The sequence below is a fragment of the Protobothrops mucrosquamatus genome, unplaced genomic scaffold (assembly GCF_001527695.2).
Source record: "Protobothrops mucrosquamatus isolate PMUCROS unplaced genomic scaffold, P.Mucros_1.0 scaffold27, whole genome shotgun sequence".
NCBI lineage: Eukaryota > Metazoa > Chordata > Lepidosauria > Squamata > Viperidae > Protobothrops > Protobothrops mucrosquamatus.
The window spans coordinates 1,554,994-1,572,985 of NW_015386412.1; the positions used below are offsets into that span (position 1 = coordinate 1,554,994).

The following is a 17,992-nucleotide window of genomic DNA, read 5'->3' on the forward strand; positions in this document are numbered from 1 at the left end:
TTGAACTAATTAAAGTTTTCAGACTTTTTTCAGATGGAGTCCCAGATATAACAGATTCCACTGACAATCTAGAAAGTTAAGAGAGCATGGATTACTACAATTGCAAATGGGCAGAGCAGATAGGTGACAATCTCCATTTCACTGAAGCCGAATTAAAAATACCTGTGACTGGCTGACTCTGGTGAATTCCAGAAGATCCAAAGCTATGCACTTGGTCTCTTTTGCAAAAATGGAATTGAATGGAGAATTGGCCTCTCTCTCTAAATCCAGGCAAGAAAAGACTGTGGAACAGAAGAGGCCAACTCTTTGATTTCTTTGTCCATTTTTAGACAAGTCAAGGGAGAAAATTAACTTATTTGAAACACTGACACTATGTTTGATTTATTGATAATTGCCTAAGCTATACAAAAAGTCCAGGTAAGGAAAATCACAAATGAAAGATTAAAAAGCATTAACACAATGCAAAGGAAAACAGCCTAGAAAACTCCTCTCTACCTGCTGTTAAAAAAGCTGTCCCTGTTTTTTCAGGCAAAGCCACTATGAGGAAGTCCGTTCAGATGGTAACCCTATGGGGAAAACAAGCCCCTCCCCACAGCATCACAGCTATCCTCATCACAGATGACCAGAGAACAATTGTCACAGGGAGTCATGAAGGCCAAGTCTGTCTTTGGGATCTGCTACCAGACCTCCAGGTGTGAAAAGTTCTCCTGGCTCCTTCCAGGGCTGCTCCCAGCACCAGTCTGGTCAGAGGAAAAGCTCCTCAATGAGGACTGCATCTTCCCAGGTGGAATTAGCCATTCCTTTTGGGATACCGTAACCCTATCACAGTCCGGGGAGAAGCAATTTCATTCTTCCCAGTAGAATGTTATTTTCCATTTATCTGCTGTGTAATCAAAAACATACTATCTGTTATTGAAAAACAATCTCTTTGACTTTGTTATACAGTTAACTTTTTTGCCCTTATAGATGTCATCAAGGCAGATGCTTTTGGGGCACACGGCATCAGTGACGTGTTTGGCGAAGGCAAGAGATTTTGAGAAGCAACCATACGTGGTCAGTGCTACTGAGAATGGGTCAGTCGCTTTGCATTTCCCATGACACCTCATCTATGGCAAGTTCTGAGTTGAAGGAAATAGACATGCTGTTTTGGAGCAGTAGAGATTGGTGCCTTGTGGCTTTCTTAAGAGTAATTCTTGCTAAGGTAGGTTAGGACTGGTATGAGTATCTCCAAGATTTCAGGTGAAAAAGGGGGCTAGTTGTCGAAGAGCCCTGGAAGGTGTTTTAATAAAAGACCTTTTCAGTGGGAGGCCCAAGATGAAAGGGAAGACTGATCTTCTGAAATACAGAGAAGGGATATGAGCCTTGATCCATTCTCAAGAACACAAGAACCTTCGTGTAACCTGCCTCTGATGTGCCAGCTAATAGAAGCAAGGTAGCTTGTTCAATGTCTGAGACAAAACCATTTTCTATGCTTTCTTTAAGACAGCTCATGGGGATATTGACAAAACTGTTCCTCTGTAGGTGAGGAAAGTTAAGCCCTAACAATTATTTTAAAATTGATTTTATCATATTTCAATAAGAACTGGTTTCGGTGTAACTTACACCTTATCTACTTCCTTCTGTCCTTAAATTTCGAAGTAAATCCCATGCTGTGTATGTGTGTGTGTGTGTATCATAGCACATCATCAATAGTTCTTTTGGCAGAGAGATGAGCATTTGGGACATCACCAGTGGACGGTGTATAGAGAATACAAGGCTTCCATTTCGGCACACAGCCATCTGTGTAAGTAGAACATATCCTTACTCTGTTCTTTTGAGGATCATCTCTTAGCAGCTTCTTCTTACACAGAGCTTGATGGTGTCTCCAGTAATTTGATGAAAAAAATGTTCCAGATGTGAGAAAGGACTAAACAGAATACAGTCTGGGTTTTATACCTACATTTATAAAAATTTGAGTAAAGGCTGTCCTTCCAGGGCACAACTAAATGAAGATCTCAGCAAATGCTTAGAAGTCCATGACTTCTGGTAAGCACTGGGGGTTCAGGAATGCTCTGACTGAATCTGGCATGCTGTTTCTTTTTGGGATGCCATTACATCCATTAGCTTCTGTCTAGCACCATGCTGAGTTGAAGCAGCTGCACTTTCTGCTTTCTTTAGCTTTGGGAGGAAGGAACCGATTGGACAAGACTGGGCCATCAACAAAGCATGCAGCTCCTGCTGCCATGGAATTGCAGCTGCGCACATCTGTAGCTCCTGCTGTGGTCTTTCTAGCAGTGGGGCCATGAGCTGAACTGAGCCTACCTGCAAAGTGGCTGCAGGTTTGGATTTGGTTGAGAAGCCATTGGCCTCAGACAGAATCTGCAGATAGCGCTGAGCAAAGTGCAACAGCCTTGTTTCACTGCACTAGCCTGCTTCTGTACTGCAGTGCCTGTTTAAGTGCATCAAATTTAGAATTAGAATTAGTATGCTCAGGAAACATTTATAATGGAATTCAGTCATGTGATTTGCTTGCATTGTGGGTGAGATGCAAAGAAGAGTCTCTTTTCCACTTGTGCATCATCTCTCACCTTTGTGTACTAGTAATGGTGCATTTCCTTGGTACACTAGCATTTTTCTGTAGAAGGACAAGGAGATGCAGGAAGAAGTATCTCCTACATGCATCTTTGGAACAGCAGACAAATGAGATTGAAATGGGAATGGAAAAGGGTCCACAGGACTTCCTTCATAGCTTGGAACAATCCAGAATCAGCTCTAGGTCTAGGATGCTACTGTAAGCTGTCCAGATGCATCATCTTGGTCAGCCACTAGAGGGCACCCACCTCTGGGGTCTGCAGGCTGTTTGATGAAGGCTGTTCCCAGCTAATGTCTGGTAGAAGTCAGTCTCCGGATAACAGAGGTGCTTCTCAGTGGGCTTGGGTCCTGCCAGCTAATCTCTCGTGCCTTTTTCTCTTTGTACAGTATTACCACAGCTCATTTCGCATGGCAGGAGAGGGCTGGCTGGTCTGTTGTGGGCAGTATAACGACATCCTCATTATTGATGCGATAACCCTGGTTGTGCTTCACACATTAACCTCTTCTTCCTCTTCAGACTGGATCAGCTGCATGTGTTTAGTGCATTCTCTTAGGATTCAAGGTATATTTGCTATCAAAAGCATGCAAGTTGGATGCTTCTATGGGAAATCATCCATGCTTATCCATAGATAACATATAGGAGGATTGATGTAGAATTGTATTGGTATATCTATAATTTCTGTGGTGAGTGGGTGGCTATTTGGAAATTACAGGAATTAGTCAGAGCTGCAGGATACAGTACAGTACTTGACAACATCATTGTCAAGAAGGCTGATGGTTTACTCCCAGAGGAAACTCCCTCCTGCTGGGAGCAAGGCTGGATTCTGTGGGACCCCTTTTCTTCTGGTCAGCACTTCTTAGGCCCTGGGACACATCAGGACTGTTGCTGCAAGGACAATTTTGCCTGTTCTTGGGACCCTGGGATAGTGAGCGAGGGCAGAGCAAGCCTCAATTCTGAAGGCTCGGAACAGGAGCTGCAAGAACCCCAAATGGGTGCAGCCACCCACAGACAAGGGCTCTCCTTGGAGGCCGGGCTTAGCTGCATGAGCAGGGTCTTAGCCCTTCCGTGTCATCTCGGGCGGGCAAGAGCAACAGCACCATTTTCCTTGTGCCCCCTGCCTGTGACTCTCCCACAGCCATCATGTTTCACTTTTCCAGAGGATTCTTTACTAGCCGTATCTGCAGCAGGAGACCTTAAAGTCTGGGATTTGTCATCTTCAGTCAGCAGGATACAGGTGAGAAGCAGCAAATGTCCATGTCCTGGGCCAGGTGTCTCTTTCTCTTCAGTCTGGCAATGTTGATTCAGGAGGGTTAGAAACATTCCTGTGAGTGGACATAAAGGGGCCCCAGGTGTGTGGAAACTTCTGGAAAATTCTGCATCCAGGCCCAAGCTGAACGCAAAGCAAGTTTTCACCTAGAAAGGAATGATTATATTTGGCATTAAAGATGATAGCAAATTAATTTCTTAGATTTTACAGAAAAAAACCCAGGTCAGTTTTTTTTAAAGGTCTAATTCCAATTATAGATAGATCAGAATAACTAGAAAATAATTTATCTTATAAAGAATTCCTAAGATTTGGTTGCAATTATATTTCTGGAATAAATTTCCTAAAAGAATCCAAATCTTAAAACACATATTCTCCAAACTAGAAAATATGCACAACTTTCCAACTGTCCTAAATCAGATATTGTATGGCTTTTGGAGTAAGACCTCACAACTGAAGGAGTGTAAAGGGGCATGGGGTTATTCTAGGATAGGTCATGATGCATCAACGTGAATTTAAGGGAAATATCAGTTAAAGTATCGGTAGTTTCTGTGCTCCCTAGACACTCCAGTATAAAATCTGTCATCAGTCAGTCATATGAGGAAAAGTCAGTGAGCCTCCCTGGCCTTTGCTTTTTGTTTTGTGTGCTGATCCGTTGCCTTGGGTTTTATTTCCCATAACCTCCAAGGGGGGAGAGTGCCCTGGAGGTCTCCTAAAGTCCCAAACTGCCCCAGACAAGGCAGCATTGTTTAGATGTTGAAATCTTATAAGGGAACTGGCCAAGGGTTCTTATGGTCCCTTAACTTTGCCATCATAGCTTGAGAGCATGCTAGAATACAAGAGAACTGAAGGGAATAGATTGGAAAAGGAGTTCAAAATACAGCCATCCCCCCATTCTTTCCATTAAATCTGGTCGATGGACTTAGGAAACCAAATACCATATTTGGGAGAGGCAAATTCTTCCTTAATCAAATCCATTGATCCATTGTGTCAACGTTTACTTTATAGCCCAACTGCAGTGATGACTGAACATGGTATTTTTCTTTTCTTTTTTTAATTCCTCCCCCAAATGACCTTTTCTTTTTCTTTAAATTTGCAGGAGAAGCAAAACATTTTTGAAAGAGAATGCCAGCCTCTGGACTGCACACTCTGCAGCGCAATCCGATTTTGCACTTATACGGAGAGGCTTCTCTTAGCTGTACTCTCTACCTGCTGGAAGGTACTTGTTATACAGCAGTGCATGCAATATTAGGCATTTCCTTTACAAATAACTTCAAGAGCTTATCAAAATGCAGATGTTGAGTGAAAACTGAAAAATAATCATATACAAATTGTAATAGGGAATTAAGTCATACAAAATTGTCATGAAATAGGCTAATGTTTAATAACCAAATCAATGTGCAGATCAAATTAATGTTATTGATTTTAACACACATCTATTTCCCACAATTTGAGAAACTAAATTAAAGCTATACCAGAATGTGAACATTCATGTTTCATTCCTTTACAGTAATAGATCGGAAGAAAAAAGCATCTTATTATTCTAGATGTTTTTTCCATGATTCTGACAACTTTAGTGACTGAGTTTAATTAAATGAACTGTTATGCCCTGAGCTGATGAACTGTCTGGCCAGGATGTTCTTGGATGTGCCAATGCTTTTCTCCAGTGTACTCGCTGGACAAAAAGACCACCCACCCACCCTGCTCAGAAATCTTCCAGAAGGCATTCATCACACCCAGGTTTTCCACTGTTCCAAGATTCCTAAAGTGTGTCCTGCTTCCAAATTTACTTTGCTCCCATGCTCTGTAACTGCTTCCTCTGATGGGAGGGAAGCGGATGATGGGCCAGGGCTCTGGCCAGAGGGATAGACATCTTTAATTCCCCCTTCCCCTCTTTATAGCAACAGGGTCACCTTCCCCCTTTTGTCTCTGGCTTCAGGTGTATGATTATTGTGACTTCTCCTTACTGTGGACTGAGTTTAGCCCAAGCAGCCAGACCCTGGCAGGAGGGGAAATCCTCGCTGCCCACAGGTTGATCATTTGGACAGAAGACGGGCACAGCTACATCTATCAGTTGGTAAACAGGTGAGACACACCAAGCAAGGGAGTTGGCAGAAGCACCACCAGGAGCCTGTGAAGCCTTTTGATGGCTTCTAAGGTCCTGACTGGGGGACCCTCCCTTTGGCCCAAGGGGCTTTCAGTCAGGTAGCTGCTGCCCTTGTGGGCCAGGAGGGCATGTTTGTTGGGGCAATACCCAGAAGGAAGTGTTTACTAACGGAGGAGCTTCTGTTCCCATGCATTATCAGAGGATTGATCCTCCCTCTTCCCCTGTTTTTAGTGGCCTTTCACAGAGCATACAGCCATCCAAAGGAGGGGTGCTGAAAGAAACAGTTCGTCCTGTTTTGCTCTCTTCTACTGAGGTGGAAGACAACAAAGTAAGTTGGCTGAATTTCTAGAGACTTCACTGGGTTTCCATGAACGCAAGCACCATTACCAACCAAAGGCCCATAAAGCTAGGAACTGAGGGCATTTTCTCAAAAGATTTTCAGTTTGCCATTGGAATCTCCATGGATTCCATTGTAGGAAATTAAAGGACTTTAAAATGGCTCCTTGCTTTCTTTCATGTTTCTTGCATCTCTAAATTTGAACTCTTTAACCTGAAAATCAACTTATGAGTGATTGGAGGCCATTCTCAGCCTCAGACCATTCAAATTTCTAGAGGAACATAAGTGTGTAAGGGAAGGTGAAATATCAATATCCTGAATATGTGCATTTCTTAGACTGCTGTACCAATATGCAAGAAAACATAGAGAAAGCTGTGTGAAGAGAGAACAAGCAGAAGTAATCTGCAAACTGTGAATTGGGACTTGTGGGGGCCCCTCAAAGATGATGAAGAAGTTGATTATCTGTCAGCTAACTCAGTTCCTCTTCCGTGATTTTATTTTCAATAGAGCTTTTCTTACATCATGGGCTTCATGAACGAAAGGAAGGAACCCTTTTATAAGATTCTTTATTCTGGACAAGCTTCTGGGAGGATTACTTTATGGCATGTTCCTGATGTGCCTGTTTCAACTCTAGATGGCTCTCCAAAAGGTTAAAATGTTTTTTATTTTAGAGTTTGCACTGGAAAAACTGAAAATGGGGCCTCCTAGCATAAACTCCCTTACTACTTTGCTTATCTACTCTATTGTATTCAGAGAGTGATCTGGGTTTGGATATACATCCCTGCTAGATAATATAGGCATTGGGAAGGTAGATAGTACATAGGGCAGTGGCTTCTCACCAGATCTTATTTTTCACAAAATAAGCCTTCTATGAGAAAACATTTGCACCATTTTGACTCTTCTGCTGAAAAAAGTGTGTAAAATATGCATGTGACAGAAAATCTGGAGAGTAAGTTCCTTCTCCTCAAGATTGCCCAAATCCAGGGAAGAAGTAATAGAAAAAGAAGTGCTTCTTTTCAACACCTATAGTCGCCCTATAGAGTTTGCTTCCACACCACGATACAGAATTTAGCTGAGCTAAATTCCTGGGGAATAACAGTCTTGCTGGCTAGTAACTAAGATGACTGAAGGCTACCTTGGAGGCCGATGGTTGGAGAAGGCCATCCAGAGGGGTGCTTGCACTCATGTTCTGCTTATTCTCCATCCAAAGGCTTTTGGTGGGCTCAGAACACTAATCTAGAGGGACCAAACTCTCCTCAAGGATATGAACAGGAAGATGCCATCGCTCACATCTCATTGGTTTTTCTCTCTGCAGTGATCCCAGTAGCAGCATCCAGAACTCTGCAGGATAACTTTAACATCCACTGTCAGATAGCTGAAGGTATCCCGGATCACCCCTGGGAAGCTCCCATCACAGTTTCTATATACATTCCCAGCCTTGAGAAGTTGGTCTGCGGATGTAAAGATGGCAGAATTATCATAGTATCAGCTTTGCATGCTGCGAAGGCCAGACTGTTGGGAGAGGATTCTGTGCAGAAAGGTGAGCAGCTTTGCAGCAGCTTTCTTTGACAGAGATATTTACAGGGGTGTCAAACTGCTGGCCCGCAGGCCGGTTGCATCATGCAGAGGCCGCGCCTACCCCAACTCTGGCAGTGGGGAAAAAAGATACATCGCAACATGTCATGTGATGCTGCAAGTTTGACACGTGTGCTTTACAATAAGGGGGGGAGGCATTAGGGTACCCCTCCCTCACCTGAATAAACCTTCCTCAACTCCCAGGTGCTTCAGGGACATGGCCATTCACTTTTTTTTGCAAGTGCCTTCTTGAGTGCCAGAGCCCGCGGGACAGCCATTTTATGTACCTCCTCCCCATCTCTCAGGCCCAGAAAGGCCGCCTCTGGCTCCCTGGGGGTCGATCCGGGAGACCAGCTGCTTGGTTCCCCCTCTGGGAGCGTGCTGTGCTGCCCACGCCTCTCTCGCCTGCTTCCAAGGGCCAGGAGGAGCCCCCGCCCAACCGAGCCTGCCTCAGCCGGGGCTCCTGGGTTGCAGAAAGGTGGCGGCGGGGGCTCCTGGCGGAATGGGAGGCTCTTTCGCTGTACTCCTGCCCGCCCGACTCTCTTCGCAGACGCCACTGCCGCGCCCCGCGTGCTGAGCGGCGCTGACGGCAGCGGCGTGACGGCCCTGCTGGTGCTGCCCGGCCGGCCAGCGCCCTGCTGGCTGCTCTCCGGGAGCCGGGACTCCTGCGTCGTCTGGTGGGACCTCTTCACCGGGGAGGCGCTGCACCGCTTCGCGCTGGACGCGGGGCCCATCGCCCGCCTGCTCCTCTCGCCGGACAGCTGCAGGGTGAGTCGCGGCCCCAAGGCGGCTCCCTGGGAGCCCAACCAGGCGGGCGGGCTTCTGCTCCGCTCCAGGGTTGGGCAAGGCGAGAGGGGGGGTTGGCAGCCCTTCCTTCCTCGAGGCCGCCCGACACGTGGAGCTCTTCCCGACGTCCCTCTTGTATCCGGCCGAGGAAGTCTTCCTTGCCTTGTCTTTGCAGCGGAAAGGTCACCGCCTCGTATGCTGCATGTGCAGCGACCACTCCATCATACTTTTGCACGTGCAAGAGCGTGCCTGCCTTTTGCGTGCCAGGAAACACCTTTTTCCCGTGACGGCGTTACGATGGCACCCCATGGAGAATCTGCTGGTCGTGGGGTGTGAAAATGATTCGGTCTACGTTTGGGACATTGAAACAGGTGAGAGAGGCGAGGCTGCTCCAGTTCGCCCCCCCCCCAACTCTTCTGCGGCAGACAGCCCCCTGGGCCTCCTTAGGAGCTAGTTATAATCATCAGCAGGAAAGGAACAGATGGACTCTCACCTGCCCCCTATTTTTCCTTGTACAATTCCTATTTGTGATTATTAGAGGAAGCAAAATTGGCCCCGAATAGATTTGCTTTTTGTCTCTCGGCCCAAAACCTAGACCTATTATAAATAAACTGCAGAAATATGGGTGACAATTAGATGGCAGGCAGCTATGCCATCATCAAACGGCCATCAAGATTATCAGCTCAGTTAGTGGTAAGTTTATGAGCAAATAGCCATGGATCCCGAATCCTTATCTCGGGTCTGTCCCAATAGAACCCAGATTTCGGTTACAAAACCTCGGATGGCCACTAGAGGGCAGTGTTTCTTAGCGTTTAGAGAAGCTTACTTGTCCTGATTTGGGTTATCAGAGGATCACCGTCTATAAAAAATTGTGGCCTGATCCTGGAGAATGCAGGGAGGAAACCTGCTGCTGTGAACATCCACCTTCATTTCCCCTTTGCCTAGGAAGTCTAGAGCGCTACGAAAGTGGGGAAACAGCCAAAGCGATCCTTTCTTCCTGTGAAGATTCTGGTCTTATGGCTGACCCTCTTTATGCAGTCTTGGAAGAAGATGGCCACAGAGAGAAAGATCTGGGTGGCCCATTGTCCAGCTCCTCAGCCTTTGGCAGTTTTTCCTGCAGCAGGCTCTCTCATCAAAGGAGGTCTTTTTCTCATCAGGTGAATACATAGAAGGAAGCCACTGCTGGGTGTGTGAAGGAAAACCTTTTGCGCTCCCTGTAGAAGCCTGCCCCCCTTTCTTCTCCAGGACTCCTCTGATGACTCCCCCATCTTTGGACTGCCCAGTTCCAAGGACTCCCATTGATAGGTTTTAGCTACAGGTGGTATTTGTTCTAAATCACCGTAATGGTGGATTTCACCCATTCAACCTTGAGAAAAAGGCATCCTTTTAATTGCCCAAGTGTTGAAAAATGGGCACTCTGCATTACAGTACACTTATTAGCCACCTCATCCATACAGATCTTTGCAGGCTCTCTACCTACCTGTGCAAAGTCTGGGCATTTTCAGATGTCAGTGTGCATGCTGCAAGTATTGTAACTATTGTGTAAGTATTGTAAGTATTGCAACTATTGTGTTCTATTAGCCATCAATAAGTTTAGAGGAATGTTTTCAAATGAAAATGAAGCATTCACAAAGAAAAAGCAATAGAAGCCCTTAGTAAGAAAAGTGTGTTTAGCAAACAAGAAGATGCTCTTGAAAAGGCTCCCTGGCTGTTGCTGCTGCCAATGAAGTCAGCCTAGGTGAGTAATTCACAACTGTGTTATGTTTCAAGGGATCTCGCTTCTTCTCCCTGCCCCTCCCTCCCCCCTTCAAAGAGCCCTCTTTGGGATACAGGGAAGAATGTGGGAGGAGAGGGCTTTTTCAGGAAAACATGCAAGTCAGCAACATCTGCAGACTTGAGGAAAAGAGCACAGGAGACCTTCAGGTTTTCCAGTTGTTTGCCTGTCTGGTCTTAGAATGGCTGAGATTTGCATGTCTTAGAGCTAAGATTAGAATTTGCCTTGGAGACAAGCTTGTCCTTTGCTTGTTTGGTTTGTTTACAGATTAAGGGTGGCCAGCTTTGGAATGCTGATTTCTGTCTCATGGAGGCTGGCAGCACTCATTGCAGAATTGTCAGAGTCCAAAGGGAAAAGTGGGGCTCTTGATTGAAGAGGCTACTAGGGATTAAGGAGGGCTCTTCATTTTACACCTGCTGCCAAGTGGGGTGGACCTGCTAAGGGGAAGAGAGTTGTGTCGCCTGGAAGAGTGACAGGAGATCCCTGGACAGATGGTGCTTGTGGCCGATGACCCACAGTAGCTTGGCTGCAGATGGACGATCCTCAGGCATTTCCTTTATGGCTGTTTCACTACACATTGGAAACATGTTTATGTCATTTGGTTGTTGCTTTTCAACACTTCTTTACCATATTGATATGTCATTTATTCCTCATGTCTTTCTGTTTGGTGTTTTGCTATTTTCAATAGTGGCTTACTTTATACTTTTCAAAAGTGAAATATTGGCATATTTACTGATTACATTCATTGTTACATGACAGCCACCTGAATTGGATATCAATGTATATAAATATTTTGTTATATCAACTAAATTATTAAAACATTTATCTTTCAGTTAACCACTCTCTGCTGGGCTCAGGGGCCTTTTGCTGTTTGGCCATTGCGGGCAACATGGGAGAGCATCAATGTCAACATGCTCCTTTTTGATTTGGAAAAGCTGGTGGAATTGCTCTGCTCCTCTCAGGCCAATGGACTGAAGTCCTCCAATTCCTTCAGCACCCTTGACACTTTAAAGAGAGCCAGAAGCACAACAGAGAAAAAGAAATTAATGTTAAAGAGAAACAGAACTTCTGGATCCCTCTCTCCAGTGGATGGGCAGGTCAGAGTGGTTAGTGAAGAACAAGACTCTGGGGAGGTGCATATAGGTGGAACCTTTGAACAAAGTGATGGCTTCAAAAGATGCAAAAAAGCAAAGAGTTCCAAGAAGATTAAAAGGCAGTCCTCAGGAAAAACTAGCCCGACTTTTGCCACAGAGGCAGCCAAACTCCTTTTGTCCTGCTTTTTCCCCTGGGGTGTGAACAGAGAGTTGGACGGTCTTTGTGTTCAGTATTTAGGTATCTTGAGACTTTTTTCTCCTGTCTCCTTCGGACTGCTTTCAAAAGAAAATTATCTTACTCTGATGTTACCAGGATGGAGCAGTGCTAATCCTGAGAGGGTGGAAGAGCAGCAGGAGGTAGTCAATCTATTTTCTAGCAAAGTGCTGCATTTACATAGTAAATACTATAGTGTAACCCAAGAGCAAACAGACAAGAAGGATGGATGGAGAAACACTGTTACTTCTACAGAGCAAAGGCTAGCTCTCGGCTATTTGTTGAGCAGGATGTCTTTAGTTCAAAGGATAATTAACAGTCCTTCAGAAAAGTCCAGGTAAGACCAAGTCTAGCTTTTTCTGAAATAAAAATTAGTTGCTGTAGTTAGAAGAAACAGATGGATGAACAATTCTTGCCTATCATACGTCATTCACATATATCCTGGGGTTCCCTTCTCCCCAATTAGCTTCTGGTCACCAGGTCTATTCCTCTGAAAGGCCTGGGTTTATCTGGTTCCTGGGAGAAGGTGGCCTTCTGAGGCTTCCTTGCATGGTGTGCCCCACTCTCTTTCACAAAGGAAGATCTTGCCAAGCACACCCTACTTCCTCAAACTGCCTCCCCCTTCAAAGACATAGTTAGCTCCTGTTTTTCACTTCACTGACTTGTCTTCTTTATCATCGTTATAGCCTGTAGTTCACCAGCTTGTTCAACCATGGCTAAACTATCCTCAACATACTTTGGAATGTTGCAAGAGCCTAGCTGAGAATGGGGATTTTTCTCTTGAGCTGAGGCCTTTTCAGCTTTGTCTGCCTGCAAGATACACATTAAAGGAAGATGCTTTCTTCCTCCTCCTTCTCCTCCTTGTATATACATGTGAGCTATCAAAGAGCTAAACTAATAGTGGAATTAAATTAATAATTATACTGTGTTTACCTGTTGGCACCTTTGCTATCTGTGTGAGGGTCCCTGAGAGACAAATGATCTCTTTGCTTTCAGCCTCATGAAGCGCAACAAATGGAGACCTGCAGCATCTCTGCTCTTGGATGATTTTAATCTAGAGACTTCTCCACGTGAGTCCTGGTGACACAATCCACATTGTTTCCTAGGTGTATGATGAGAGGAAACCTTCCTTCCTGAAGAAAAGCCATAGGTTGCCTCAACCCTTCCAAGCTCTAAAATGTGCAGAGGCACCAGGTAGCCCAGAGGCCCTGTGGAAGACCAAGATCTGTCAGTATCTCCTTAATTTAATAATTTCAGCACATGGTACAATAGAACTGAACATTATTAAATACGATATACATTATCCAATATTCTTCACAATAAAGATAAGAAATGGCGACAAATATAGGCAGGTTAAGAAAATTCCAAGACAAATAGAAGTCTTGGTGCTGAAAAAATTGTAAAGGAGCACTTAAAATCACTTGGTGAGATTAATTAGATGTTTGATTTTATAGGCTTTTTCCTCAGAGCAAAATGAAACTTCTCTTAATGCAGTTGTTTACAAAAGTTTGCTTTTTAAAATTAACCAAGATTTCAGAAGCAATGGCAAATATAATTTACTTTATTTATTTGCTCATAGGGCAAAAGTAGTAAAACAAACACTTAGCACAGAAGATACTAAACTAAATGAAAGAAGCTATAAGAGAAAGTAGAAAGGGAAAGGCGCATATGTGCCTGCAGGTGGGGGAGGATTAGGAGGCGGGAGGCCCAGACTGTAGTTCTGCTCTGGAGTGACTTTGAGCCAGTCTCCAACCCTCAACCCTCAGTGGGGAAATCTACAAGCAACTGCCTGCCACCTGCACTGGACCAATATGGTAGATTATGGTCAGCATTATTGTGCCCTTGTGAAAGGCCCTTCTTTTTTCATTTCACTTGTCACTCTTGAGCCAACTGTCAAGGAAAGGGATCCTTTCTAGAGAAAGTTATATTCTGTAGGAAGTAGATCCTAGCTGACAATGAATGTTTCTTCTGCTTCAGACATGTTGAGGTTTCCTGTTTGTGAGTCAGATAATCGTTCATTTGTCAAGCTAATTTCTTGCTGGAGAGACCAATCCATAGAGGTAAGAAACGAGCACCATTCCAAGGGCTTAAAATCCCCTCAGGTTTCAACTGGGGGAAGAGTTTTGCAGGGACTGGATCAACAAAGTGGAAGTTAATCCTGGGTGGGGAGCATTTCTTCTCTTCCATGCTGTGAGCCTTTGTATAGAATTTGGCAACCATTCCCCAAACTGCCTGATGCTTAATGTAGGAGTCCCTGGTCATTCCTCAGTGTTTACCAAGGTGCCCGCTCTGGCTGAGCCTTCAGCCTTTCAGATGAAGGGCAGCAGCTAGAAGGGGAGCTCAACAGAAGAGGCCACCATCTGCTGGTCTCTTCCTCTAGACCCCTTCATTTGCAGAAGCACCATGTGGCTGATTCCATTTCCAAGCAGGGTACATGTGAGGCCTTGCTGGCTGGCATAGATATCAAGACTGTTTAATTGTATATGTAAAGCCTATTTGTTGTAAGAAAAACTTTTGAACAATTCAGGATAAACATTCTCTGCATATAGAAGAAAATGTGTGCCTAGCCCTTTCCCTGATGTGCTAACTTGATAGGTGCATGGGATATTTTGGAATATTTCTCCTCCAGCACTTTCCTTCCACCCAGCCTGCAACTGGACTGTTGCTGCCAGTTGCTGTTGCTGCCAATTCAGCTCTTTTTGCTCCTTCCCTGGGGAAGCAGTGGGGCAAGGAGGCCTGCAGAACCAAGTCTGTCCCAACAGAAATTTAATTCCGCCTCTCTGTCTGTGACAGGTGATGGAGGCCACTCAGGCAACTTTGCTGGCTGAAGTGGAACAGAGCATACAGCAGAAGACCTTGGCTGGAGGCCATGGGCAAACAAATTCTACCAGACAGGGGACAGAGGGGGCCGAGAACCTCCCTTTGCAGGGTACGGCTTTTGGTAAGGTTCACAACAGTGATTTGGGGAGGAGGTACCTGAGGCCTATTAATAGGCCTATTCCTATTAAATTATGGAGGCAGAGGAGTGGTGAAATCCACATTTACTACCCCTGTATTTACCTGCCTCCTACATTAGGGAAACAGTGCCATCCCTCCTTCACCACTTCTTCAAGTTACAGCAAGAATTGCTGCCGGTTGCTCTCATCCATGACCCCAAGAGGATGCTCAGGCCTTAGATGCTGTGCCAAACCTTTGTGGGTTTGAGCCTCATCTTCCAGCAGTGGTGCTTAAAAAAGAGACCTGGTGATGGCACTGACTTGTGTCCTTGTAGAATCAGTCTCCCCCTTCCAAGGGAATGAAAGGACTGACCAGACTTGTCCTTGATTCTTCTTAGTCAGCTGTGATTAAGACCTTTGGCCGTGGACTGCGCTTCAGCCGGTGTCCATTAGAGCCATGCTTCAGGTTACAGCTCTTTCCTGTAAAGATATACAGCTCAATATAATGCTTTCTCATCTGACAACCGTGATTGCAGTCAATTTCTCTCACTTTGTCAATGCTCATTTATAAGTGCAGCTCTAACATTAGTGGTCAGGTATTAAAGAAAATGCATTGGAAGAGTCTGTAGAATTGCAGCTTATTTCACTCCTTGCTTCATGTTGTTTAGCAGAGAACTTAATGCAACAGAAATCAGATTTGCTGTGCATTTTACACAAAATCCAATTGTCTAGGCGCCATACCAGGCATAGCCCAAACCTTAGGAAGATAGATTCTAATAGGCCATCGTTCAAGCCTCATGTGGAAGCCATATATTTGGGATGCCTGTGCATGGAATATGATCCTTTAAAAATGTTCTCTTATTCCATGTACAATGTGTGCTCTATGGAAGAGATAGTTAAGTGTCCACATAGCCACAGCAGCAGTGCCTAGCAAGTTAGTAATGACAGTTAGGCAATTCCTGCTGGTATTTGGGTGAACATCCCTCGTAAACCAAAATAATCTCTGCAATGGATTACAGTACGGTATGTGCATAGTCAGGGGAGTGATCTCTGAGGGCCTGCCTCTTTTTTTCCCTGGTCCCCTGGCATGGGGAGTCCAGGAACTGGGGGCTGGAAGGGACTGCAAGGATCATCTAGTCCAGCTGTAACCCTATAGGATCCAGCTGTGTGCAGCTACTCCAATGTGAGGCTGTTTTCACAGCTACTCTTCCAAATCCTGCTGGAAAACACCAAATTGGTGGCAGTGGGGAAGAAGACTTCCACTCACCTTAAGAGGTGCTGCTGCATTGGCTACTCTTTTGTAGGCAACAAAGTGGGAAACTGAACTCCACTGAGTGGAAGCAACACATGGAGGGATATTTCTCTTTTAATGTTCATTTATGTTCACATTCATTTTAATCTACTCAAGATTTGGAAGGGTGGGCTTGCTATTGAAAGACTATAAGGTCTTGTGATTCTTCCCAGGTACCATGGGCATGATCAAGTGTGAGAGCTGCATAACCACACCAAATGTTGAAGATAGGGAAGGTTCTGCAGAGGAACCGGGGAATCCAGGTGAGGTCCTGATCAGTGGAGCCATCATGCCAGCTGGTTTCAGCAGCCTTTGTGTCAGATTTTGGTTGGACATCAGGAAAAATGTTATGATTGTAAGAACCATTCAAGCATGGAGCTGACTTCCTTAGAAAGTGGTAGACACTATTGGCTGGAGGTATTTAAATAGAGGCTGGGTGGCCATTGGTCAGAAAATTGTCAGAGAGCAGGTTTGTACCTTTCAAATTAGATTATCAAAAACATAATTCATATTATTACTCAACAGATGCAAAGAAGCCACTTCCTTGGGTGTCCAAACTGTGTTCCTGCAAGGTGTGTTAGAAGAGTGGTTGAATTTCCCCATGATAACAAAGAATTGTTGCAGACATAGAAGTGTCTTCCCTTCTTGGCTGATGTTGGCTTGGAAAGCCCTCCTGTTTTCTTCTCAGCTTACTCCTACATCTCTTCCTTCAGTTAGTTAAATATACTCTGACTGCCATTGCAAGAACTCTGGAACATCAAGATTAGATCGACCCCAATCCTGCTGACCTATTGCAAACCGCTGAAGAACTGGGTATGCTTCAGGCTTGAGGCAGGAGGTATTTGTCAGTTGTCGGGTTTATCCTCATCAATCACTGTAGGTTTTTATCGCTGATTTTTTTTAAAGAGTTAAGACAATTTACAAAATGAACATGCCAAAAGCCCACTTTATTTAAGAATGAGATTGCAAGCCTGGTATGTAAGAAGTCATGGTAGGTCCTTGGGGTGCTTCATTCTCAGTTGTCTGTTTTCACAGCCTGTTTCAAAGGCTACTACCTAATTTCTCAAGTACTTAGAATTTGCTTCCATGCTACACAAATTCTGTAGATGGGGAAAATATCTTATTAACAACCATGTAAACTTAAATTTTTAATTTATAGTTTACCATTTGATGGTCTTTGAAATATTGCAAGTGATTAAAAGGAGCATAAAGAATAAATATAGCCTGTAAAGGGCCTCATGCATTCTTAATGGCAGCTGGTTAATCCAAAGTCTAGGTAGTGGATTTGAATGCTTGGACACTAACCTCCTTGGCAATTTCCCCTTAGGGTAAATTATAATTCATTATTCTGTAATTAAATTAAACATCTGTGACTAACACTATCCCAATTTGTCTGCAGGCCATTTTGTCTTCTGTAAGGCAGGCATTGGTGGTGAAACTGGCCAGGCATGAAGCAAAATATACCCACTTTTTATTTCTGGCCTTTCTCCAAGAGGAAAAAAAATAAAGAAATACCGTATATACTCGAGTATAAGTCGACCCGAATATAAGCCAAGGGATCTATTTTTCCACAAAGAACTGGGAAAAAATGGTGACTCGCCTATAAGCCAAGGGGGCATTTTTCAGCACACACATTTTTCCGCCTGGGCTAATCGGCCTCTTTGCAACCCCACCCCTTAAAAAAAAGAGAGAGAAAAAAAAATATGAAAGAGAGGAGTAAGAGGCCTCTTCTAACCGCGGCCAAGTTCATCTCGCCTAAGGCTGTTGACGGCCTCAAATTTAAAAAAATGGTCGGCTTTTTTAAAAAGGCGCAAGAAAAGGGACACCCCAGAGCTTCTATCAGATTTAACCCCAGCTTATTCTGACACATTGGAGACTGTCTTTCGCTTTCGCTTCTACCAGAGGCGAGGGGGATTTTGAAGGGTAGGCGGAGAGATGAATTTAAAACAAAAAAACAAAAAAAACCCCAAGCTGATGTCTCTCCCTTAGAATAAATGCCAACAGCAAGCACGAATGACCGGCAACTTCCCCGCCCTTTTTTT

General features: G+C 44.5%; 1 protein-coding gene across 1 annotated transcript; it reads left to right on the top strand.

Moving 5' to 3' along the window:
* Nucleotides 1-539: 539 nt before the first annotated feature.
* Nucleotides 540-17,331, top strand: WDR72 (WD repeat domain 72). Its single transcript, XM_015810994.1, has 19 exons — nt 540-692; nt 967-1,073; nt 1,705-1,783; nt 2,959-3,133; nt 3,730-3,806; nt 4,936-5,055; nt 5,776-5,921; nt 6,175-6,271; nt 6,788-6,929; nt 7,596-7,820; nt 8,406-8,623; nt 8,817-9,012; nt 9,587-9,798; nt 11,249-12,060; nt 12,720-12,793; nt 13,701-13,783; nt 14,517-14,664; nt 16,124-16,213; nt 16,476-17,331. Exons 1-19 carry the CDS (start codon nt 540-542, stop codon nt 16,529-16,531), a joined length of 3,210 nt encoding a protein of 1,069 aa, XP_015666480.1. The 3' UTR covers nt 16,532-17,331.
* The last annotated feature ends 661 nt before the right edge of the window (nt 17,332-17,992 follow it).

Coding starts and splice junctions, on each gene's coding strand:
- WDR72 (XM_015810994.1), top strand. CDS start 540: ATGAGGAAGTCCGTTCAGATGGTAACCCTATGGGGAAAACAAGCCCCT. Junction 5,056..5,775: donor TACTCTCTACCTGCTGGAAG/GTACTTGTTATA, acceptor CTCTGGCTTCAG/GTGTATGATTATTGTGACTT. Junction 12,794..13,700: donor TAATCTAGAGACTTCTCCAC/GTGAGTCCTGGT, acceptor CTTCTGCTTCAG/ACATGTTGAGGTTTCCTGTT.